Raw genomic sequence first — 25,463 nt, 5'->3', positions numbered from 1 at the left:
TTGAGGCGATCCTTTGAATCTCTCCGACTGGGAGTGACTTTGGCTGAAAGAAGGAGATGGAGAGAGATAGAGATGGAGGACAATAAAAGAAAAGGATGGCATGTTATGGGAAGCAGATGAAGAAACCTTGGCTGTGAAGGTAGATAAATAGAGTGTTGTGATGATTGATTTAAGCAATTTTATGTATTTTCCTATATTGCCACTTCTAGTAAATTAAGCAGCTCAACCTTAAATAAGTGATGTCAGATGTGTCAGAGAAGCTATTTACTTGCTCAGGCAGAAGTGAATCTTGGTTTGTTTTTTTCCCACTTGTTTTCCTTTTCGTTACTTAGACTTGGCAGTGTGCTCCATCCTGAAGGTTTTTTTTTAAGATATTTTTGCCTCCATAGTGGAGGCGCAAGGAGCTGGAGCAGACGTATAGCTGTGAGGGAGGCGCTGCGTTAGTTTCTCTGGTGCATTATTGATGCTAGCTGTACACAATGGCAAGGGGAGTGCTTTGCCTCGCAGTCTTTCTCTTTTTTACAGTTTTCAGTAGATGGTTTGTGGCTTGTGGTGTGTGTTTTCTCTTTGTATCTGTCTGTCCTTTTTCTCACCATCTGTTTTATTCTCTAAGCACAGTACCCGCAACATCTTCTTACTGTTATCAAAAATCACTTAGGGCTGGGACAGACAAACATCCTTGAATGGAGGTGGCTATACTCTAATCAATGCAAACAGTGGCAGGCAAAAACTGAGTAAAAGATTTGCTGGGTGGCATGTGAAATACATTACAGAAAACTGTCCGTCTGCTACCCGTCAACCTTTACTGTCAAAGTTAAACAATCCCTTCTCTGGTTGAACAGCTGATACATGAGCTCTGGGAGATGAATCCCCTCTGTGTCTTGATGGGCCTTAGATGCTGCTCTTTGAGCTTAGAGAAAGTATTTTAACACAGTATTTATTAGTAATTTAAAACTTCTTCTACCTCCTTTTTCTGCCTTCTTCTCCTTTCCTCTTTTATTTTTGGTAACAAACGTTCGTAGATTGGGAAGAAGGAGACGGGAACCAGTGAACATTTAATCAAACCTTTAATAAACAAATAAAGAAACACAAACTGAAAGTAAAAGCAGCAGCCCCTCATGGATGACTGCCACATAAAACATAATAGAACAACAACATCAACAACTCTCGTCCTGCACTGTCATCACTCCTCCTTTTATCCTTCCGGAGCTCCTCCATGGGACTCGAGACTGGTGTGTGGCGCAGGTGTTCCTTATTATATTTCACTCCACCAGCCTTGCTCCGCTCCCACAGCTCTCAGCCCTACCCCACTAGTCACATGATTATTTTTAATGATTATTTTACTTTTATGTAAAGCACTCTGAATTACCATTGTGTATTAAATTTGCTATATAAATACACTTTCCTTGCCTTGCCTTGCTTTGCCTTCTGTTCCGTTGACTCGTAATAAACACATAGACATTCTTTTATGTGCATTTTTATTTCAAAATAAATACTTGTTCAATTATTTTAAGGTCCAATTCTCACTATTAACAGACCATTAACTATGACACTTGCCTCAATAAACTCCTAATTTGCTGCTTATTAATGCTGTAGTTAGTAAGTTAGTGGTTAAGTTTAGATATTGGGGGAATAGAATTAGAATATGTTCATGCCGAATAAGTGCTTTATAAAAACTAATAAACAGCCAATAGGTTAAAAACAGGCATGCTAACAAGCAACTAGTTAATAGTGAGAGTAAAAGCACCCTATATTGTAAACTAAAATATTATATATATATATATATATATATATATATATATATATATATATATATATATATATATATATATATATATATATATATAACAAAAAAGTGTGAAACAACTGAAAATATGTCATATTCTAGGTTCTTCAAAGAAGTCACCTTTTGCTTTGATTACTGCTTTGCACACTCTTGGCATTCTCTTGATGAGCTTCAAGAGGTAGTCACCTGAAATGGTCTTCCAACAGTCTTGAAGGAGTTCCCCGAGAGATGCTTAGCAATTGTTGGCCCTTTTGCCTTCTGGCTGCGGTTCAGCTCACCCCTAAACCGTCTCGATTGGGTTCAGGTCCGGTGACTGTGGAGGCCAGGTCATCTGGCGCAGCACCCCATCACTCTCCTTCTTGGTCAAATAGCCTTTGATGCCTTCAGTGTGACTCTACAATTTTCATAGTCTATATAGTGTATGAATTGCCCCGCCCCGCAGCATGAAATGTCCAACATTCCACATTTCATCAAGTGCACCATCTGGCCATTTGAAGTGCACACATAATCTTTTTGAATTATTAAGTGTGAACTAAAAGTGGCTAGAATAGTGTATGATTATGTGAATTGAGACACACCTAAAGTACAAAAATTCTTGGGGACAACTTGTAAACTCAAAAGTAGGACACTTTTGTTGAAGGTTGTGAAAGCAGCAAAGAACCCAGATTGCACTAGAGGGATTGCCCAGGTAATATATGTACTGTAAGTCACTTTGGATGAAAGCTTCTTATAAATAATGACTAGTAAAATTATATGCTTCTTTACAGATGTCTCAAGGCAACTTTTTGAATAGAAATGAATGACACCCCAGTTCTCCCTCCAGTTATTTGCAGTAATTCTTCCTTCATTGTGTTTCGGACATAAAGGGTGCTAGGATTTCAGTGAACATACCTATTTGCAAGTTAAGAGAAAATGCAACAGAGGGTAAAAACAAAGGCCACACTCCCCCGCTGGTTCGTGTTAAAAGCTTCTAAGGCAGGCTCATGGTCATTTAAAAGTCAAATCCAGCCATTGAAGAGCACAGCTCTGAGGGACCTTTGAACAGACAGTGAAGTCAGTCTGAGAGATTCTGTTTATACTCCACCAGCACTAATGGAGCAAATCAAACACTCTCCTGCTTCAGTGCACCACGTCTGTTTGGTCTTGCCTGGAGTTTTTAGTGGAGCCTGGACTATGGACTGCTGGGGTTATGTGAAGTGCAGGGGCTATATGGGACTTTCCACTGCTAAGTTTTGGTAATGCTGTTTTTTTTTTTCAACAGAAAATCCCTTTGACATTGAGTGTGATATGCATAGTGATTTTAGAAGCTTTGTATAAGTCAGGATCTCCCAAGATACAGACTTTCACCTGTTTTCTGGGTGAAATGGAAATCAATTCACATTGTAACATTAGGCGCATTTTTCAGTTAATTTCATAATTACTCATCAGTTATTTCATAATTACTCATGTAAGCACACAGCTAATAAATGAACCATAAAGTAAAGCCCTGATTGACATTAAGAGCTCACAATATTTTGCATTTTGGTTTCCTCATCAAAAAATAAAAAATCTGGTTTGTTTTGGGGGTTTGATCTACAAATGACTGAATTCTAAATTGATGACAGGAATCGAGGACTTTATAACCTTTGCTTTGTCTCTCATGTGTCATTTTGCCTGGATCTGAGTGATGCGTTAGATGTCAATGTGATTTTTACCCTCAAAGCGAAGTCAATCTCTCATAAAACACACATCACCGCTCAGCGAAACGATGTGTATCTTTTGCCTCTGACACTTCATAGGATAAGGAGAAAAAATAGCCTGTCAGTTCCGTTCGGTTTGAGATATCATCCTCTCCTTTCCTTTTGTGGGAACGTGCTTCAAATACACCAGGCTCCGTTGTTGGAAGCAGATTGTTATTAGTAAGTCGTAAAACAGAAAGAGAGCTATTAGAGTGCAAATGAAGCATTGTGAAATCAAAAGTTTCCCCGGCACGCTGCAGCCTCCTGAAGGCAGGCTGATTACATTTCACCAGGTGCAGGTAGAGGAGATACATTTTCACAGCTACAGTTCTCAAATCCACTCATTACGACATGCCGCCTGATGATGGTTTGGACTTATTTATTGGCAAAGGGAAGAGAGAGAGCATTCAAATGAACAATTATGTTAAAGGAGTTCTTTTTTCCTCCACATGTTCCACAGCGTTTTCAAAGAATCTCCAATCTTAATCCATTTAGCAGATACTTTCCCATTTTGTTAATGTGCTAGGGGTTCTGACCCCTCAGTTTGAATGATTTGCCATTTCATGTGGCTGAACCACAAAGCGTCACATGACTTATAACCTGCACGGTCCTCCTCTCCTTGGGTGGTATAGAAGGTAAAGTTGTTGTAAGGTAGGGTGCCTGGCTTTGAAATATGTTAAAAACAACTATATTTATTTGAACACCCAAGTTATTTTGTAGCTCTACATCATTGTACTTTTTTACAGCATTTAATTTTAGTTTTTTTATGAAAATGTAAATGTAGTCTGTATTGTTCATGCCATATTTATTAATTTAATTCAGTTACTTGGATTTTATTGGATTTAACATTTTTAAAGGTACACAACAGTATTTTCGCCTCTCTATTGACAATCTCTCAAGTTACTTACCATGAAACTTCACTTTGTTTTAATGCTTTCTGGCTTTCTTGCCAGGGGTGTATCTTGCCTTTTGTCAGTAGTGGGACACAGTCCCCCCACCTAAACAGTGTGCCCTAATTATATTACTATGTATATATGGACACAAACCAATATTTGTAATAGTTTAGCCAACTGTGTTGCTTTATGCTTATTAATTTTCTGTGTTTTAGTGACTTTTGGAGACGTATCCTTTTTCATTTGCTTATGGGGGAATTAGGTGTGGTTTTATGTTTTATGTCAAATGGTTTTGTGTTGCTGATATTATTTTATCATGTAAATGCACTTGGTCAATATGAAAAGTGCTATAGAAATAAATGTGTTTGTTTGATGAATTCGTCACTAAAATATCCAATCAAAAATCATTAATCAATGTCATAAATTATGTTTTTGGTGTGATAACTCTGTTCTAAACTCACTGTATATTTTATAATAAGCTTGTATTGACTGTCTCTTCCAGGTTCTTTTATGGACAGGAGGTTAGCAGTCACCCAAAGAGGAGGTCAGCTGGAAGCAGAGGACGGGTCCAATCCATATCACACCACACAGGACACAGATCGAGGACTGCCCCTGTTCACAACGGCTCCCCCTTACAGTGGCCTCGACCACCATCCACCTTTTAAGCCTTACCCGCCTTACGACCCTCGGGGCCAAAGCCATGAGCAGTATTTTCAGGACAGCGGAGGGGCAGCTCACCATCCCACAATGCCATCCTCTAATTCCCATCTCCTCCAGGATCCGTCCACACAGCTGGTCCCACACAAGGATGCACCTCCATTCTCTGATGTAGCAGTTCCCAGAACCACCACACTGGCTCCATCAGCCGCCGCCCTCACCCAGCCACACGTGCCCAACTTCCAACACAAACCTTCAGCAGAAACGCAGAGGAGAAGCATGGAGGAGCCACCCGTGTCCATCACCATAGCGTCAGTGACAACCACTGACGTGCGCACATCCACACTGCCTGCTTCCAAACAATCAGACAGAGGAGATGTTTCTCCAACCTTAAACAACGAGCCCAAAGATACAACAATCCTGCTGAAAAGAGACAAAGAAAAGGCCTCAATACTAAAGGTAGAACATGGCACTCCAGGAAGTGATGTTGCAGTAAAAGCATCATCAATGTCTGGGGATTTGGATGAGGAGACCACCACCTCCACCATCATCACCACAACGGTTATTACAACCATGCAGGCGCCAGGTACCATTCACACGATCAACGTGACTTAGATTTACATATATTTACACAGCTTCCTGATGTGTAATTCAGAGCTCTTCAGAGGTTTACCTGCCCTGCTTGTGCCTAAAGATGTGGGTTTAGAGATGCCAGTGCATAACAGTTTTGTGCCGCTCTATTTGGCACCTTCTTACAAAAGGACTTAGATTTGTGCAATGAATCCTGGGGTCTGAAAAAAATGAATTCAGGCTACATGTTTGTAACTTTAAACTAGTTGTTCAACCGTCTGACTGTTTTATTATGGAAGTATGTTATTCTGCACATCCCTAATAACTAAGGCCAAGTGTATGAATTGATATGGAGCGAGAACATATCTCTTGACGAAAAGCAGCATTTAGCTCTAGAGGAAGGTAAAGGAGCCATAAGAGCAGAAAGATGTCAAGGCTACCAAACATTATTCACTCACCTACCATTTCACCTGTATTGTCCACATGCTCCTACACAGCAGGGCAGGAAAACTGACCCTGTTGGGAATGCAATGAAGTAAGATGAAGAGAATGAGAAAACGCTCGCTTCTACTGATGCACACTTTCTCTTCTGTCTCTCTCTGTCCTTCTACCTTTTCTGATGCAGCTCCATGCAACACTAATTTCACATCGCCGGGAGGCTACATAGAGACACTACAGCAAGCCAGGAGTTGGGACAATACAGATGTTGACTGCACATACACCGTGACAGTCTACCTGGGCTATGGTGTGGAAATTCAGGTAAATTCATCACACGGTGCTTTTGTTATTGACCCACTCCCTGGAAACGATAATCCAGTTCTGCTCTTTTATTCTTGAAAGGTTAAGTATGTAATTTACTGTGCCTCTAGTATCAAACAGAAAAATAGTGATTGTTTTCACTCTGGTATTGCAGAAATGCCCCCTGTATGCCATAGTTCGGTCAAATAGATAGACCCAGCCCAATCTCACACTATTGGTTAAGTCAATGTAGCCGCCAAACTGGCTGGAAATGTTTGGCTAGCACCAAAAATCAACCTTAAAATGGCTCTAAAAAGCATTTTTGCAATGGAAAAATTTGTACCTTCAGCTTTAAGTGTGTTTTAGGTGTAAAGGTCACATATAAATGCAGCTGCTGTTCGTAAAAAAGATGACAGAAATGGCTGTTGTATTTGAATGGATTGGGAGAATATCTGTCAGAGGTATAATCTATTTATTCTTTTTTTTTAATTCTGCTATTGATGTGCCCTTAAAGTGTGCCTAACTTGCTAAATATTAACCTATTTTATTTTATTTTATTTTATTTTACTTTATTCATTTACACTCAGATTTCTCTATTGTCATATACATTCCAAGCAAATTTTTTGTTTGATACTGCCTTTTTAGACAGTATAGACAGCATAGAAGCTCCCCAGGGATTGGAACAAAACCATGATGTATGCCCCTCACAAAAATCACCTTCATCCTCATGATTAACTGCAGCCACCTTCATAAAATATACAATAGCCATTACCTCCCTGACCTTCTAGATGGTTTAGCTAATATATCTTGAATAGTGAATATCACGCATACCAAATCACTGTCAGCCATCATGCAAGCTGCTGCGGGATCTTAGTTGGTAGGGAGAGATGGACTGTGAGAGGGAGGGGTGCTTTGTGTCTCATCTCATTCCTCCTTTCATTGAACAGACTTGTTAACCTGGGACAGTATATAAATATCTCTCTCTTTTTCAGCAATTATTCAATGTGACTGATATGTGCGGAAGCCACAGTTCTTCCCTTAATTAATTGCTTATGGATTATCTGTCCACTCCTTTTGTTTGTTTACGGTATTCTTTAATGCCCTCCTGTTAAACTGTCTCTCAGGCAACTCTTAACTTAATTAATGCTGCCTCATCCTTCGGCTGATAGACAAAAATAATGTTTAATTCAGACAATGCGAGGACCTGCTTTGCATTTGCTGTGATTTAAAGGCCTAATTTATTCAGTTGGTCTTGGTTAAGCCTTCCTCTGATCCAGAAGCCTCTCTAAATGCTGTACTATCACGTTTTGAGACCTCGTGAGGATCTTGGACTTAAAAATGCATTTAAACCATTTCCATCATTCAGTCAAAAAAAAAAAAAAAAAAAAAAAAACAAGACTTGATTCAGCTCGCTCGCTTCCTGCTCATGCTGGATGGCCATGGCCTTCACCAGCTGGATTCTTCTGGGAATCAGGTATTAGTGGTGGCGGATGGCTGCTGACCTTGCGTATCGAGGGCTGTTCTGGGCAGAGAGCTCATCATCTGTACAGCCCTGACCTGCTGATCCAGGCCAAATGGCTAAACCCTCATCAGTCTGAGCTCAGCGGAGGGAACTCAGGTCATGCCTCACTCTTCCTTTTATACCCTGATACTGATCTTTAGACTCCATCTCCCCTGAGAGCTACATCCTGCTGAACTGGCCAACAGTGATGGAGATGAGTCATCTGAGGAAGTAAGGTGCTTGCTTTCACTGGAGTTCAAATATCATCTGTATAATGGCACTCCAGAACATCCTTTTTGCTGAGGATCATTTTATTGATGGAAGCAGAGTTTGAGCTTATTTGACCCAATTATGTAATTTGTAATTACAAATATTACATTTTTTACTCCAGTACTAGATTCCTCTTGTTTGGTGCATCTTTTGAGGTTGTTAAAACACCAATCCTAGTAATAGCTATACAGTGTATTGACAAATGAAATTAAAACTATGGCATTCTGTCTTTATTTTCTAATTAAATAAATGTTTCCTTAGTGTTTTTTTTTTTTTTTTTCAAAAGTGCTTGAGCAAGTTCAAATATCTTACAACAAACTAACTCTCTTTCTTGCATGATAAAATATTTAATATAAAACTGCTTTTAAATAACTATAGTGAATGGGGACCAGGCACTGTTTTTTAATTTTTTTTTAATTTTTTTTGTTTAATGCCTAAATGTATTTATTTGGGCATTGACTTGGTGTTAACTTTTGACATTCCTAGTGTCTGTATAGTCTATATATGTTAAACTTTGTAAGATTCATCCTCCGATGGAACAGGAGAGAACATCACTTCTTTTGTCAATAATGCACATTGTAAAACACTCCATTAGATGCTACTTGACAGTATAAATATAACGTAATTGAGAACAAAATAGAAATAAGCAAATGTTTTTAAGTGTCTTGAATTTCAGGTCCTACCGTAATAGTGCCTTAATGGATAGTTTAGTGTAATGATCTTTCCTGGGATGATGCCCGCAAGCAAGACATATCTTGTCTATTAGGGCAGAGCAAGAAAAAAATAGCTTGTCTTCATTCTCAATTCTGTTTCGGACAGAGAGTAGATGTTTAATATGGCAGCCTGGTGCTCGAAGATCACTTCTGTCCACTCAGCCATGACAGTTGCCATGACTCTGGGTATTATCACTGCTTGTAAACAATTACCAAGTTAATAAGAGAGCAAGATGGCACATTGGAAATGTAATGAGTCTGAATCTTGGGGTGTTGAGGAGTACAGGCCAACACCTAGAGCTTCAAACTATCAACTATCACCTTTATTTTTCAATGCATTCTGATTCATATTGCTGCTTTAGATGTATAATTAGAAGAATAACAAGTGTAGTAAGAATTATGACTATTTGTGCTGCAAACCACTTTTTATAATTTTAATTATAAAAATAAAACCTGTTTGTAAAACCAAATGGCCTAACATACTGCTTTTGTACTGCTAAACAAAAAATAAGGAGCATTATACCATGTTTAAACCAAAAAGCTCTGGATTTAAAGCTGAAGTATATCAAGGGCATCACAAAATGGAAATGCAAAAATAAGAATGTCTCTTTTCTCACAGGCTTTCAGATTAGCCATTGGTTGAGCAAACAGGATTGCTCTACCCTAAACTTGCGTCATTTGCTGACCCACTGGTTGGGATGCATAAACAAACATTTTATCTCTGCATATTGGGCTAGGACTGGGAAAGTGTTTTAACATTTAAAAATAGAGCCTTAGGCTTAACTTATTTAGATATCAAAAGTTTTGTACAGAAGTTTTTGTCTGTGTGCTAGTTGCTTGAAATTTCACATTAAAAATTGCTACTTCTTGTACATTTATCTCTTATTGCTTGAGAAAAATTTCACTACATTGTTTATCTGTACAGCCATTTTATCAAGTTATTTCCATCACTTTTCCTCTCCAGAATTGTGTGTCCTTGTTGTCATCCCATCTACATAATGGAAAAAAATAAGCCAATGGCAAGTGAGTATCTACATCTGAACCAAGAAATAGCAGTGCAGGATTTGAATGTTTGAGTCCTTGGTAACAACTTCACTGCAGAAACATTAGTTTTTATATTATTCTTTGAAGACACATTGGAAAAGATAAGACAGCACTGGCCCTTATTAAATTTCCATTCAATGAAGTTCTATAGTGGACAGTGCTGTTTTTGGACTCTTTTGACTTTCATTAAACGGACTAAACCATTTGAAACGTTTCAGTGATTTGAAGTTTTCTGCAAAAGAATGTGATGGGTATTGAAGAGAGGGGACTCAAATGCGAGGGCAAAATGACAGTCTTTAATCCAACAAAGGAAAGCCACAGGAAAATCCAACAAAGGAGTACAAAGATGAAAACTAAGGAAGACCCGAAGGCTGGGTTAAACTAACACAGGAAACCTCCGTGGCTGGAACTACCAGAAGGCTGGCGAGGTGGAGGCTTTGACTGGGCTCAGGGGAGAGCCGGGGATCGGTGCTCGCAGTGCGGGGCGGTAGCGGCGTAGAACAGCAGGTAAGGTTCTGTGGGGTATAAAGGGTGAGCACAGAGAGGTACAGGTAGCGATAGTAGACAACTAACTTCACCCCGACTAGACAGGACAGGACAGGACCATGACAAACTGCTAACAAGGACGCCAAATGCAACGGCTTCATTCGGAAGTAACAATCTGACAATGAGACACGGGAACGAGAGGGTAGAAGTAGCCCAAATAACAAGGCAAGATGAGAACCAGGTGGAGGGGGAATTATCTTAATGAGAAGTGAAGACAGCTGTGACACATAAGCGAAGAGCGAGGGAGACAGGAGGGGAAAAACCAGCAGGGGGAGACAGAGGGAGAAGCAGAGAGAGATAGAGACAGGATCATGACAAGACCATGACAAAGAAAGCCATACAGGTTTGAAATGACTCGAAGGTGAGTAAATGATGACAGATTTGTCAATTGTGTATGAACCATTGCTTTAGTAAAAAGTGTGTCAGATCCTGAGAGAAATGGTACAGTATGTTCATCATATTTTAGTCAGCTACAGCTTTTCTGTCAGTTGTAACATTGAAGTTATTCAAATATCAACCATTTGGCCATTTCATGAGGAATGAAGCATCTGGCATTCAGATGGATGGAGTTAGCTGCTTCAGTTTGAAGATTTCTGTTTTTGTATTATTCATTCCCGGCTCTTCAGCCAAACGCTCAGCTTAGTATGGTTTGTGTCTCCATGCTGCCTGAGCGATTTAGTGTTTTTAATTGTCCCCTTCATGCTGACTCATCAGTGTGGTGATAACACATCCTGAGTCCAGATAGTTCTCCTAAATGGACCCACAGATATTCTAGTCAGTGAGCTCCATGGGTAGATATGGCAATATGGATTGGGTGCTTAAACAGCACCTTGAGCCGTAAATGGGTCAAAACTCAAGCCACTGTCCACCACAGTGAGTGAGATCCATAATTCGTCTCCAGAAGCATGGGTGGTGCATGAATATTGACTGTGGGTCGATTCTCTCAACTGCTCTTGATTAAGTGGGTCCTCTGTACAGTTCAATAAATATAGTTTGGTCTCCGGCCTGAGCTGATAGCTGAGATTGATTTGAATGTATTTGTCAAGCTGAACAGTTAAACACCCAGAAGTCTGTTGGCAGGGTCCCTTCAAAGAGTCAGGTTAACAAACTGTTTCGCTTAAAGAGATTTTGGCTGCTTTGTAAGGCTCTTCTTTGTTTCTCAAGGACCCTGTTTATTTCTTTTGATTTGGTGTTAAATGGTGGTGGTCATAATTGGCACAGTGCCTATGATAAAGAAAAGGAAATCATTTAAAATTGGAATCATGGGAGTTTCAATCTTATCCCTCCATCCATCCATCCATCCCTCCATCGAACTCCATTCTTTTAATTAGGCTTTTTTATTTTCATTATGATCTCAGGACTTTATTTCCCTAACAACCAATGTTGTTTCTTTTTACTTAAAATACTCTTTCTAATGAACTTTTTGGAGCTAGCTGGATGGGTATTGCGGTGAATATTGTGCTCATTATTAGGTGCAAAATGTATTTAAGGTTGAATTTCATTGTGTCTCTTATTTGGTTCCTCAATTTGGTCCTCATCCACTAGATGCAAATCCTTAAATAATCACTTTATTCATTTTTTTTTTGATGTTGAATGGAGCTATTTCAGCGGTCTCTGATCAAAGCTGCTCTCAGTGCTGTACATCTGAGGTTTTGAGCCAATTCACCTCACACATCAGTGTTTGAAGTATCATTCCCCTCAATAGCATGGATCAAAAACCTCGGACAGCACAATTTCATCTACCCTCATCCACAGCTCACTTCTAACTAGAGGGCTAATGGTCAAGCTTTATTAATAGCCTGTCACTTGTTTTCATGAGTGCTGTCCTCTATGCTGGCACAGTTTGTAGCACTGCCTTTACAGGACGCTGCTCGTGCCCAGAATTTAGTGCTGATGTTTCTACAAGTGTAGATGTGTAGAAATGAGATCCTATTTTGTTTTCAGAGGACTTCCTTTATTCTCATTTCCAGTAATCTTATCCCTTTGAGGGGAATGCCTCAATGTGGCTTAATCTTTTGTAGATTTAAGACATAAAATTAAAGATCTTAACCAGCCAAGAGAGATTTGTGCTAAACTCATTTGAATTTGAACAGTGTGATTTAACTGTGGAATGAGGTTGTAACAAGGCCACTCTCCTAATTTTCCCCATTTCCCTGCGAGGAGATTTTCACAACACAATGAATTAATGTACAATAATATAGTTGAAAGGGTTTTATGACTATATGTTATATGTTAACATGTTTTATGTTATCATTCATAAAACTTTCCCAAATGTAACTGCTGTAATCTACTAATGACCCAAATTTCAAATGATCTTGAGGATTAAGTCTACAGTTAGTGCTCAGTACTCAGTAGTAGCATCACTGAAATTTCATGAATCTTCATTAATTTCAATTTAATTCAATAATTTAATTTTAATTATTGATATAACAGCAGAAAATAAAGTGCTAATGAACACACTTTTATTTAAATAAATTAAATTAGGTTATAATTATTTGTTTATAACTACATTATATTTATTTTCATTTGTTCCAGTAAACAGTGGTTCATTTATAAAATAAGCACATTTTAATTAAGAGGGCAGCTGAAAACAGTAAAACAAATGTGTTTAACTGCGGTGTCAAATATACAGTAAACATTCAAAAAATAATATTTGTTATATGCTATTTAGAATTGCATACTGCTGTATACTGCATATACTTTGCATTTAATTGACTTTTTCAGTATGTTTATAATGGAATGACATGGAACTGCAGTATATTCCGCTATGCAACATGGCTGAGCTTCCATTTCCATTTTATTTTTTATTCTTTTAAATCTCTTTCTTGACTCGTTATTTGATTTGGCTGACAAAAATTAAGATTAAGATCTTTAAATAAATGAATAATCATGCTTATGTCAAAAATATTTGGACACTATTTCTTACTGACTGCTTTTTGAATGTATGTCTATATTATTTTAATGTACCATACAGTGTATACTGCACAGTGTTCATTAAATAGTAAGCTAGTATTCCATTTTTAACATAGCCAAAGAACTACTAGCAAGTATGATCTTTCAGTAGATTACCATAATATTATTAATACTAAGACTGTTCTTTTCATGTTAAAGTTTTGAGACCTAATAATACATTTAGAGGAGATACAATTGTCATTTACATTTTGTTCTTTAAACACTTTATATGCATTTTAATGGCTCACTGATTATGATTTCAAGGCTTAAACTTGTTTGTTGTTTCAGTGGTATGAAGTATATAATCATATTAAAATAACAAAGTCACACTTGATTAGAATCCATTTAAACTTACTGCATCAAGTAAAATTAACATCTGAATGTGAGTCATGGCATTCTAACCTGATAATGTGCATGTAACTGCATGGATCACATGCCATGTATGAGACACCCTTGAGTGTTTATACCAATGTCAATTCCCATTGCCCTTGATTAATGCAGAGCGTCTATTGTACAATAAGCTTCATGCATTAGAATGCATGAGTGAGGTAACTCAGTTAATTTATCAGCGTCCATCTGTATTAATTACAGATCCAGAGTGTGAAAGTCAGCTGTGTCTAATCACATGGGTGCCCACAAGTGTCATTTATTTCTAGGCGCACCATCCCGTGGTTTATTTGAAACCAGTGTTCGTGCACCGCGGTGCAGTTCCTCTCATGACTAATTGTGTTTGTCCTGACGATGCGCTTTTCTGTCCTATCAGTTCTCTGACTGATTGGTTCTGTCTTATATGTCACAGATATCTGAGGAGTGAGCATCTGGGCGGAGGTTTTCGCACTTCTTTGTCTCTTGTGGAATCTTACTGAGTTGTGATCAGCAAATAGGGTGCCTTATCTGCACTTTAGAGGGGAAACTCAGCAACTTGGAGTTCAGGAAACAGTGCAGATTTGGTGTTTTGTAAGCCTGAATACAGTGTTGTAGTCGAGACCAGCTCATTCGAGTCCGAGTCCAGATCGAGTCCAGAGAGGGTCGAGTCCGAGTCAAGACCGAGTTCAGAAAGGGTCGAGTCCGAGTCAAGACCGAGTTCAGAAAGGGTCGAGTCCGAGTCAAGACCGAGTTCAGAAAGGGTCAAGACCGAGACCAGAGAGATTGGTTAAGGTTATGGTCATTATGGTCCTGCTCCTGCCTATTGTTTACTTTTAAGATTTAAAGTGCAGCCAATCTGCGTTTAAGCGTTACCATTTCATCACTTTGTGTAACAGCAACGGATAATCTAATGCTAATTCCACTGGATGGTGCGTTTTAATGCAGGGTAAAATACACAATAGTCGAAGTTTTTTTGATTTTTACGGAGGGCATACACACAAGAGCCAACTGACTGTCCAGGAAATGTTCATGCAAAAGTGTGTATGTGCAAGGGGAAGAGAGCTGGATGAAATGCCATATAAGTTCAATGCCTTCTGTCAGACATTTTTTTGGGGGGAGATATTTAGTGTTGAGACAGTCAGTCTGTGTCTGTTTTCATTATAGAATTTAATTAAACGATATTTGGTTTTTTTCTGTGACCATTTTAACCTAAAATCCTGCCATCCGCCTGTAGTGATCCCGCTTTCCAGAAAGCCACATTGCTACATTATTTCTCTCAACTGTGTTATTTTTACAAAGTAGGATATCTGATAGAAGCGAGCGGGGCGGGCGGGTCAAGGTGTGGGAGAGAAACTGGCGGGAGCCGGACTAAAAAGTGGACTTCTGGGCTGCGGCCGAACTAAGCATTAGCTGATGCGTAAAATGTATGCATATACTACAAGAAATTATGAGTTCTTAATCTTACCTTTCTTTGTGCTTTCGCTCCACATGTCGATGAAAATTGGAAGTTGTTCCCTTTGCCTCGGTGATTGATGTACCACAGAATTTGCATATCCCAGAATGTTTCTTTTTTAGAGTCTTGCTGCATACAAACTCTTTGTGGTTCTTATATGCAAACTGAATTATGCTTGATGTAACAGACATTTTTTTTTTTTTTAATCCAGCTGCCTCTGCACTAACATTACGCTAACGTCTCACGCAGGCCCGGATTTATGGGTGGGCACTGGTGGCCCGCCCAATCAGATTAATAAAAACAAATCTTTTTTTTTTTTTTTTTTGTAATTTTAATAATAACGAATTAATAAATAATATAATATTAATAGTTTCCTGAGGACATTTAAGGCTGGCCACACGCTCTCAGTGCGCGCACTGACTTAGTGGCTTAATGCCACTGTTACACTGTGAAACACACATACTCCGTGTTTGCAGTGTGTGACTGATCCACGAATGTAGGCTACCACAAACACATACTCACTATTTGTATTTCAAATCCAGAAGTTATCAGACACTTTTATAAAAAAAAAAAAAAAAGGTTTGTCAGCATTGCGATTCTGTTCGTACATATACACTCTTTAATAGACGTTTTAACAATTTAAACAACGTATTATTCAGCGCTACTTATATAGATTTATATATGAAGTTGCTCAAACAAGTGGTAAAATATTTAACCATGTAGTACTTTTATTAAAATCGCAAACATTTTATGGCATGTCACAAATAAATAGTTTTTTCACATATACCATGAATGAGACGAGAGTTGTTCATTATGTCGCCTTGTTGAAGTAAAAAAAATTTCATTGCTTTACCCTGGTCCTAAAGTAAAAAAAGATGACTGTGTAAACGCATTTATGGTGAGATTATTACATTTTCATTTCAATCTGCGTGCATCACATCAGAAATACATCGGTGCGAAAACGATCTCTGCACTGCACCGCACATGGAACGGATCGCCGGACCGCGTCCGCGCGCTGTGTGAAAGCTCTGTAATACGGAGCCCGGGAATCAGGTGTATTTGATTAAAAAACCAGAGGCCCCTCCGTATATTCACCAGGCCCACCTATTAATGACGTTCTGTATCCGCCACTGGTCTCACGTCACAAGAAAATCAAAAGTCATTCGATGTGTCAATCATACATCAGTTTAAAGAAACATTAACATACAGTTATAATAATCATGAAATATTTTTAATGGGACTCGAGTGGACTCGGGCATGAGTCCGATTCCTAATATGTTCGAGTCCGAGTCAATACCGAGTCCAAATGCACACGAGTCCATGACAAGACCGAGACCATTAAAATACGGTCTCGAGACCGAGTCCAAGACCGAGTCCGAGTCTCGAGTACTCAACACTGCCTGAATACATTGCTTTATCAAATGTGACAATTTGCCTGTGGTATTCTTAACTTGAAAATGTAAAAATGCACAATATATAATAATTATATTTATAATAATTTCATTATATATTCAAGATTATATCTGTATACACTGGCGGCCAAAAGTTTGGCATAATTAAGATTTTTAAATGTTTTTGAAAGTCGTCTTTTATGCTCACCAAAACTGCATTTATTTGATCAACATACAGTAAGAAGAGTAATATTGTGAATTATTATTACAATTTAAAATATCCGTTTTCTGTTTGGATTTATTTTTTTTGTATGTAATTTACTCCTGTGACAGAAAAGCAGAATTTTTAGCAGCCATTACTCCAGTCTTCATTGTCATGATCCTTATTGATTATTAATCATATTTCTTATTATTATCAATATTGAAAACAGTTTTTGCTGCCTACTTTTTTTATGGAAACCCTATACATTTTTTTCAGGATTCAAACTTAATTGTACAATATTTATTTGAAATAGTAAAGACTTCTATAATGTAAAAAATATATATTTCTGTCACTTTTGATCAATTGAATGCATCCTTGGACAATTAACTTCTTGCTTTTTTAAATCATAATTACCCCAAACATTTTAATAGTAGTGTATCAAAGTTTCCAGAAAAATAATAAGCAGCAATAACCATTGTCAACAAAAAAAAAAAAAAAAGAAATGTTTATGGGGCACACATGTTTTTATGTCATCCACTTGCCGGGTATTTATTTATTTATTTATTTTTCACTCTAGATCTGTTTCCATGGTATCCAGAATGTGCACTGATGTGTTTTTGTTAATAGATGGGAACAGACAGTGACAGACGGACTGATGATGATTTCTCATTTCAAAGGGTCACTCTTGTCTTACACTCTAGTATCAATCCAAACCCCAGCCAGTCCTTATCAGTTCACTATGTATTTTAATTCCTCCTTCATCTACACAGAATACCGTTTTTGTACCCCCTGACCAGGGCCTTTAGATATAATGTGCATGCAAACTACAACATTTTAGCTGCAGCCATCTTGTTCGCCAAATTTTATTATCGCCCTCATTCAGTGAATGCCTCCATGCAGAGAATGAAAAGGGCCACTGAATAAAAGTCAGGTAGTAGTGAGCAGCACTGCCTTCCAGCAAATTCTCTCCAATGCCTATTAAAACCTTTCTGGCCTGGTGGATTGCATGAGTGAGGTTAAAATTGGAAATGCATTAAATGGAACAGGGGACCTTGAAACTGGGAACGGGGTTTGAACGATGGGATTGAAAGGGCGCTATCTGCCTGCTCAGGCCCATAAAGAATTTAATTGGTACAAACCTGTCGATAAATGCAAAACGGCTTGATAACGAGGGGTGTGTTTTGATGAAAAATTAAAAGTGAAATGTGGAGTTGGATGATTCATTGGAACAAGACTTGCATATTGGGTTACATATTGACCATAAGGAAGACTCAAGAATGTTCGTATACTTCCCCTGTCAATACAGCCAGAAGTGTGATTCATGTGCAGCTCTCCCACACAGTTTTCGTCAAGAACTGGCATTGGTTTGTTCTAAAGTGAGAACAAACCGGCTGGGCTTCTTCTGTTAAGTAAAGGGCCAAGAACAGAAAACTAAGTAGGTACTTCACTTAAAGGGATAGTGTACTAAAAGATGCTCCATAATAAAAAATAAATAAAAAGTGGTAAAAGTATGATAAAAGTGATTCACATGACTTTTACTATATTTGACAGTAACTTTCAGTATTTTTAAGTTATTCATTAATCATTTGATAACTTCAGTACATTCTTGGTTTGTTTGTGATGGGTTTAGCAATGTCTTATTTTATTATATGAATAGCTCTTTTATACAGGTTCTTTTAAACGAACAGATTCACGAAATTAGACTGAATGAGTCATTTTCGAGGGACTACTGATTTAATCCAGTTGCAGTGGTTACCAGTTCACTGGATGGTAAAATAATCAGTGAATAACTTCAAATTTTAGACTGTTCTCACAATTATGTGATATGACTTTTGAAGACTTGGAATATAGTGCATGACTCATATGAACTACTTTCATGCTACTTTTTATGGTGCTTTTGTGTGTTTTTATTTTAAGATTGAAAGCTTCAGTCATCATTACATCACTGTAATTATGTAGCAGAATCCACCCAGGAAATTATTCAGAATTGTCCTTTTGGGTTCCAAGAGAGAAGCAGTGTCATAAATGATGATAGAAATGTATTCTCCTTCCCTTTAAGCATCACTTTGTTTTTCATTATTTCTACATTTTTTTCTTACTTAGTATTATGTTCACCGCATTTAATCACTGTCTGTCCTCTGTCACCACACTTCAGTTGTACTTCAATAACACTTATTTTACTTCAGCTAAGCTTTGCAATAGTCCAAAAGGCTGAGAGAACACAATTATTAAATTATAATATTGCAGTCATAACACCACACAGAGGGACGCTGAAGCACAGACATCTCTTAAAGGTGCTCGTGAACCATGCTCGAAATTTATCTCCTCAGATACTATTGTGAGATGGTGCTAAAAACGTAGAATGACGGCGATGGCTTTAGCCTTCCACCTTTCCTGTCTGTGCCCGTCGTTCTCTTAAACATCAGGCCGTGTCTCTCCCCCCGTCCTTCCTGAAGGTCGCTGGCCACCAAGGGCGAGTTCTTCTGTGCGTAATCCTTTCTGACACCGCTTCAGTGCCGTTTTCACTCAAATTCAGAATGCTGCTGTTGACACCACTTTGCTTTACCCTTAAATCATATATGACAACTTTTACAGAGAGATGTTGCTGTTGTGTTCTGGATGAATAAATGAAGCGGCTGCTGTTTGCAGTTCTGATCAGTATTTATATGATAAATATGTTGAATAATATATATTTAAAGTCTGTTTGGCTCATTGGATTGTTTAAAGGGGGGGTGAAATGCTATTTCATGCATACTGAGTTTTTTACACTGTTAAAGAGTTGGATTCCCATGCTAAACATGGACAAAGTTTCAAAAATTAAGTTGTACGTTTGAAGGAGTATTTCTGTTCCGTCACAATGTCTGAATGTCACAAAAGAAGTGTGTTTTTGGTTGCCAGGGCAAGACAACCCTGCACAGATTACCTAAAGAGAAACAGCATTAAGGGACCAGTGGATGGAGTTTATTTTTACAGAGCATCAACGGAGTTGTGCAAGTGTTTGTGTTTGTTCCCTGCATTTCGAAGATGCTTGTTTTACAAACAGGGCCCAGTTTGTCGACGGATTTGCACATCGTTTATTTCTTAAGGATAATGCAGTCCCAACGAAAAAGGGTCACGATCGTGTGTTGGAACCGCATGCGGTGAGTAAAACTGCTTCAAATATCTCTGTGTTGTTAACTTCGCTATCGGCGTGTAAGCACATCAAGTAAACAACATGCGATGTTGTCATCAAACTGCACTTTCCACATGTACAGCTAAAAAAAAAATTAAAAAAAAAGACTACAAAGTGGAACTTAATCATTTTCCAAAACCGCTAAGCAAATATATATACAGTTTCAGTACATACCACATAGAGACGCTGTTGTTGCTGCTGCTCTTGTTAAATTTCAGCCTCTGGATCATAAATATACGCTGAATCTGACTGTAAGCCATGGTTTGTTTTGGTTGGTTTTGTCCTCACGTAATGTCACAGCTTCCAAACGCTATCAAAGCAAAAGCCTACTGGCGCTCGTGATTCTTTAGCTCCGCCCACACGTCACGCCTCTAGGCGCTCGTGTTTTTCCGGGAAAAATCGGTACAGACTATCTTTCTCTTATGAATATAATAAAACTAAAGACTTTTTGGAGTTATGAAGGATGCAGTACTACTCTATAGGTACTCAAGATTAACAGGATATTGAAGGAAAACTAGCATTTCACCCCCCCCCCCCTTTAATGAACCTTCACACATGTAGCAAGCATTTTAATATAAAATAAACAATTATATATATATTTGTGTGTGTGTGTGTGTGTGTGTGTGTGTGTGTGTGTGTGTGTGTGTATGGGGTGGGGGGCTGGTCTGATGCAGAGAAGAAACTTTACTTAAAAAAAATAAAATTATTCAAAAGTAGCTTTGCATAATCATTCCTTTGGAGAAAATAATCAAAGATAATCAGCACACTTCAGACTCACTCTGTGCATTAGTGGTGAGGATTTTTCAATAAATCTTTCTGCAGGTTACATCATTATGCCAGAAGGTGGAAACAAGTAACTATATTTATAAGTCATAAATCTTATTTTCAGTCAATATGTTCAAAAGCGCATTCTTATTCAGGATCACAAAATAAGTGACTCAGTGGGTTTGGAACAGCATACTAGCATACTACTATTACTATGTTTATCATATATTCCTATGGCAGATATGAAAAGAGTAGTATGCTGTTTGTGAATTCATTGACATTGTCTTTATGAACAAATCATTAAATCATTCACTCAGATAATTCGCTCAACAATTCTGATTCATTTAGGACGTAAATGCTGCAACCATTGGGTCTCATTCATGAAACATTCTTAAATATACGATTAAATATCTGAGTGACTTGCGCGTAAAGAGAACTTCCCGAAAACTCTTCTCCTGATTCACAAAAACTTCGTAAACGTCAGATGTGATAGTGAAATGTGTGTGTGTGTTAATGAATTCCAATCAGTCGTAAATGGGACGCGCGTGCACGCTCACTCTCAATTACCATAAATCCCTCCCATTAAATCCGACTGACAACTATATATGAGCATCATTCTATGACACCAAACGAAGGATTTCAACATGTCTTCTCAAAAGCGACTGAAAAAGAAACATTTCTCAGCTGCAGAAATTGAAGTTTTATTATCAGAAGTTCATTCAAAACGCCTCATTTTATTTTCAAGCATACTAGTGGCGTATCAGGTCCTAAAAAAGGAAGTTTTGCAGCATATTACAGATCCTATTACTGGCTCTCATAATAAAAGTTAAAAGAAAAACCGTATGTAATTAATATATAATATTTTTTTCAAAATGCTGTGTAAATATGTACCCGATTAAGGTGAATTAAAATGCAGCCATATTAATGAGCAAAACGTTCAGACGTTAAACGCACTATTTACACGTGGCTGGGAGCAGGTGTAGATTTCTTTCATACCAACTAACATTTGGAAATTACGAACGTTTTAATAAATCTGAAAATTTACGCCAAAACCACTTTACACACGATTTACACAAAAATTCGTTCTGCTCGTGTTTCATGAATGAGACCCATTGAGTATAAAATGTACTTATATATAGATAGCTGCATTATATACTATATATATACTAAACTGTTGTGTAAAAGCTGTCACACTCACGGTTGTGATTTGGTGGTGAACACCCACGAAATGGAAAATGGACAATGTGAAAGTATTTACATTATATAATTAATGGGATTGTTCACCCAAACAAGAAAATATTGTTATTTTTTTCATTCTACACTTGTTCCAAACCTGTATGAGTTACTTTTTTCTGTTGAGTACATACTATGGAAGTCAATGGCTACCGTCAACTGTTCGATTAACAACATTCTTCAAAATACCTTCTTCTGTGTTAAACAGAATAAAGAAAGCCATTTTTTTATTTTTCTGAATTAAAATTTTTGGGTGAACTATCCCTTTATCACAGCTATTCAGTAGTATTAATAGCAGCTGATGTATATTTGAATTAGCAATATTTTTCAGAAAGCATATAGAATACAACATATAGAAAGCATACATCTGGACCTCAGTATTAGATATGACCTTGGTGAAAGGTGAGGTTTCTCTAACAGATCTATATCTGCTGTTCTTCCTAAATGAGAATTGATGGTTTACAAAGTTGCACGAATGTACGTAAATCTCATCCAGCTCTGAAGTGTTCACTGCCGCTTCCCATTCCAGTCGTCACGCTCACCACTGACCCACTTGTCTGCTCTTTGATGATAGATTTATAGGGATGAGTTGGCAGGGGACATCAGGCGTCTGTCATATCAGCTCAGTGTCTGACTTGGCTCTGTTTTCATTAAATGGCTCTAATCTCTGCAGCCCATGAAGCAGCTGTGAGTTCTGGCTCTGCTCCATACCAGCTCCACCTTGTGCCACAGGGCCATGGCACTGACTCCCCCTGCAAGTCCCTACTGTCAGACCAAATGCAGGACAGTGAGAGCGAGTGTGAAAGAGATTGGCTATATGTTAAACTGAATATGTAGTGTATAGTGGGAGGGAGAGAGAGAGATGGATAGAGTGAGCAAAAGAGGGAGAGAGTGGGGGCGTTTTCTTTGAAGGGCCACCACTGGCGGTCCTACTCACTTCAGACATGAGCAAAGGAAAAATGCTTTATAAAAGCTTAGTAGATATTTACCCAAAAAGTAGTGTACTGGTAAGTATGTAATTTAATTGTTTACTTTTTATGTATTTGTTTTTGGAAGCTGCAATCAGAAGTGTAGGGGTAAACATGCAAAAATATATATAAATTCTTATTATGTATTAATTTATTTTTTGGAAGTTTCATTCAAAAGTCTACACACACACAATGAGGGGGAAGGCAGTCTTATGCATTTGTTTATGATTTGTTCTGTGTTATTGCTCTTCAAAAACTGTCATGTTTATAAAGCATTTAATGCTTATTTTGTTCTAAATCATTTAAATGAATATGTCATTATTCTAGGAATATGGTGATGTCTAAGTATAATCAATCTATTTCCTTTAGTCGGACTCATTGGGGCTGATTTTTAAAAAGATTTTGACATTATCATAAAAAAAGAGAAATTGTATCCTTCATAAGCACTGGTGCTATTTTAGAATAATAGCTTTACACACTATACGAGTTTGAGTTTTGAAAATATTTTGAAATATTTTATTTTCTCTCCTCTGACAAAGCAAAATTGTATGTATATATAATATTGCTAATGTGCTGGGAATGTGAAGTTTTGTTATATCACTAAAGCTACTTCACTCTGTAGAGATAGAGAAATAGAAATGGAGTGAGTGAGAAGTAAAAAGACAGAGTGAGAGAGATATAGAAAGAGTAATATGAAGAGCAAGATGAGGGAGTCCATTACTCATCATCAGGCCTGCAGGTCTCTTTTGTAGCACGTTATTGTTGTGAGGGATTTGAAGTTTGTCCAGGGCGGCTGAGGCAGGGTTTTTTAGATGTTGAGAGTGCAGTGCTGCACTTTAGAAGCTTTTCAGGTGTGAGAGTGTGTGTGTGTGTTGTTTTATTTTTTTGGTGTGTGTGGTGATTTGGCCTCAGCAGGTCAGCTATCAGCTCTCTGCAGCCCTCTCAGCTCTCTTTGATTTATTCTGTTGCGAGGGCTCTCCCCCTCTCTCGCCTCGCTCTGCCCTGGACTCCCAGAGGTCATCTTTTGGAAGATTTCAGCCTCGATTTTCTGCACCCTTTAAAATGCACATCTAGGCATGTTCACTCAGCCACAGAGGGTGAATTGCTCAGTGAGAGGAAATTTAGACAAGAAGAAAGAAGCGCAAAAGCGAGAAAGAGAAATGGGACATCTGTTCATTATTCAATCCGTTTTACAAAATGAAACTCTTAGGCTCTTGATTAATGGAAAGCAATAGGAAACGGATACAATAAAGACTGATGAGCTGTACGTGTTTGTATAAATCTGAATACAGACGACTGGATGTTTCGTAAGTGCTAGCTAGAGACGGAATTTTAGAACGAGGTTTTATTAATATTAAAGTCACATTAAAAGCAGAAATGAGGTTAATTTAGTTTGGTACAATTTATCCTGCATTATACAAATAAACAGAATAGAGAATATGGAATAGAAGTAAAAGCTTTTAAATTTTGTGTAAAATGAAAAAAGGAAGTATTTATTTTTGCAACATCTCACTCAAATGACTATGCTGATATCATATTGTATGTTTTGACATTTTGAGTCTTTTTAGTCAGTTTATTCAATTAAAAATACAACAAAAACTGTGATGTTGCGAAATATTATCACCATTTAAAACAGCTTTCCATTTTAATATAATCTAAAATGTAATTTATTCCTGTCCTGTCATTACTCCAGTCTTCAGTGTCACATGATCTTTCAGAGATCTGTCTAATATGCTGATTAAGTGCTCAATAATTTTTTTTTATTATCATATTATCTGTTGAAAACAGTTGTGCTGATTCATATTTTGGAGGAAACTGAGAGAGAGAAAACGTTCTCCTTGCTGAATGGTGAGTTCAAAAGAACACTTATTAAATAATAATAATAATAATAATAATAATAATAATAATAATTGTTTTGTAACAATGTAAAGACTTATTTTCACGATTTAATGCATCCTTGCTGAATAGAAGGATTAATGTAATTGAAAAAAAGAGAGAATGTTATTGTATAATATATACTATATAAGATGGACATTAATACGGTTTTCCTTAATGCAATGTTTTAGTCTGTGGTGGGATTGTTGATTGTATTATGAATTACTTTTTGGGGGATGGTTTTTGAATTTGTACAGCTTGCACTGCTTTTCTGCAGATTGTCATGCCAGATTGGTACCTTGTTCTGCAGGATCAATGTGATATTTGTTTGTAGATTAGATTTTGTTTCTCTGAAGAGTATCACAACAGTCCCACCTGGTTATTTTTATTTTTTATTTTTTTTATTGCACGCCACACTTTTCATCAGTGTGTCTATTGGTCCTTCCTATTATCATCAGGAAGCCCAGACCAAACATCCAGCGCTCAATGTGACCTTTATCTACAGCTCATGTTTACTATTATTAGGTCTAGACAAGTTTGTGTACTTTTTCACATCTTCTGCAATGAATGAAGCGAGGACTCAACATTTTGTTTAACATTTATTCACAACTTATTACAATTTTAAGAGTAATGATGGTGAAGAAATAATA

The 25,463-nt window shown here is 37.7% G+C and overlaps 1 protein-coding gene across 4 annotated transcripts in view; it reads left to right on the top strand.

Moving 5' to 3' along the window:
- The window catches only part of LOC128029207 (seizure protein 6), a 159,736-nt gene that overhangs the window by 73,630 nt on the left and 60,643 nt on the right, over positions 1-25,463 (top strand). For all 4 annotated transcript variants that reach the window (XM_052616831.1, XM_052616833.1, XM_052616830.1 and 1 more), the window contains exons 2-3: positions 4,900-5,640; positions 6,250-6,383. In XM_052616831.1, coding sequence (XP_052472791.1) covers positions 4,900-5,640; positions 6,250-6,383 — 875 coding nt within the window. The remainder of the gene's footprint in view (positions 1-4,899; positions 5,641-6,249; positions 6,384-25,463) is intronic.

This window comes from Carassius gibelio, chromosome A15, assembly GCF_023724105.1.
Source record: "Carassius gibelio isolate Cgi1373 ecotype wild population from Czech Republic chromosome A15, carGib1.2-hapl.c, whole genome shotgun sequence".
Taxonomy (NCBI): Eukaryota; Metazoa; Chordata; class Actinopteri; order Cypriniformes; family Cyprinidae; genus Carassius; species Carassius gibelio.
This window is presented reverse-complemented; position numbering and strand designations above follow the sequence as displayed.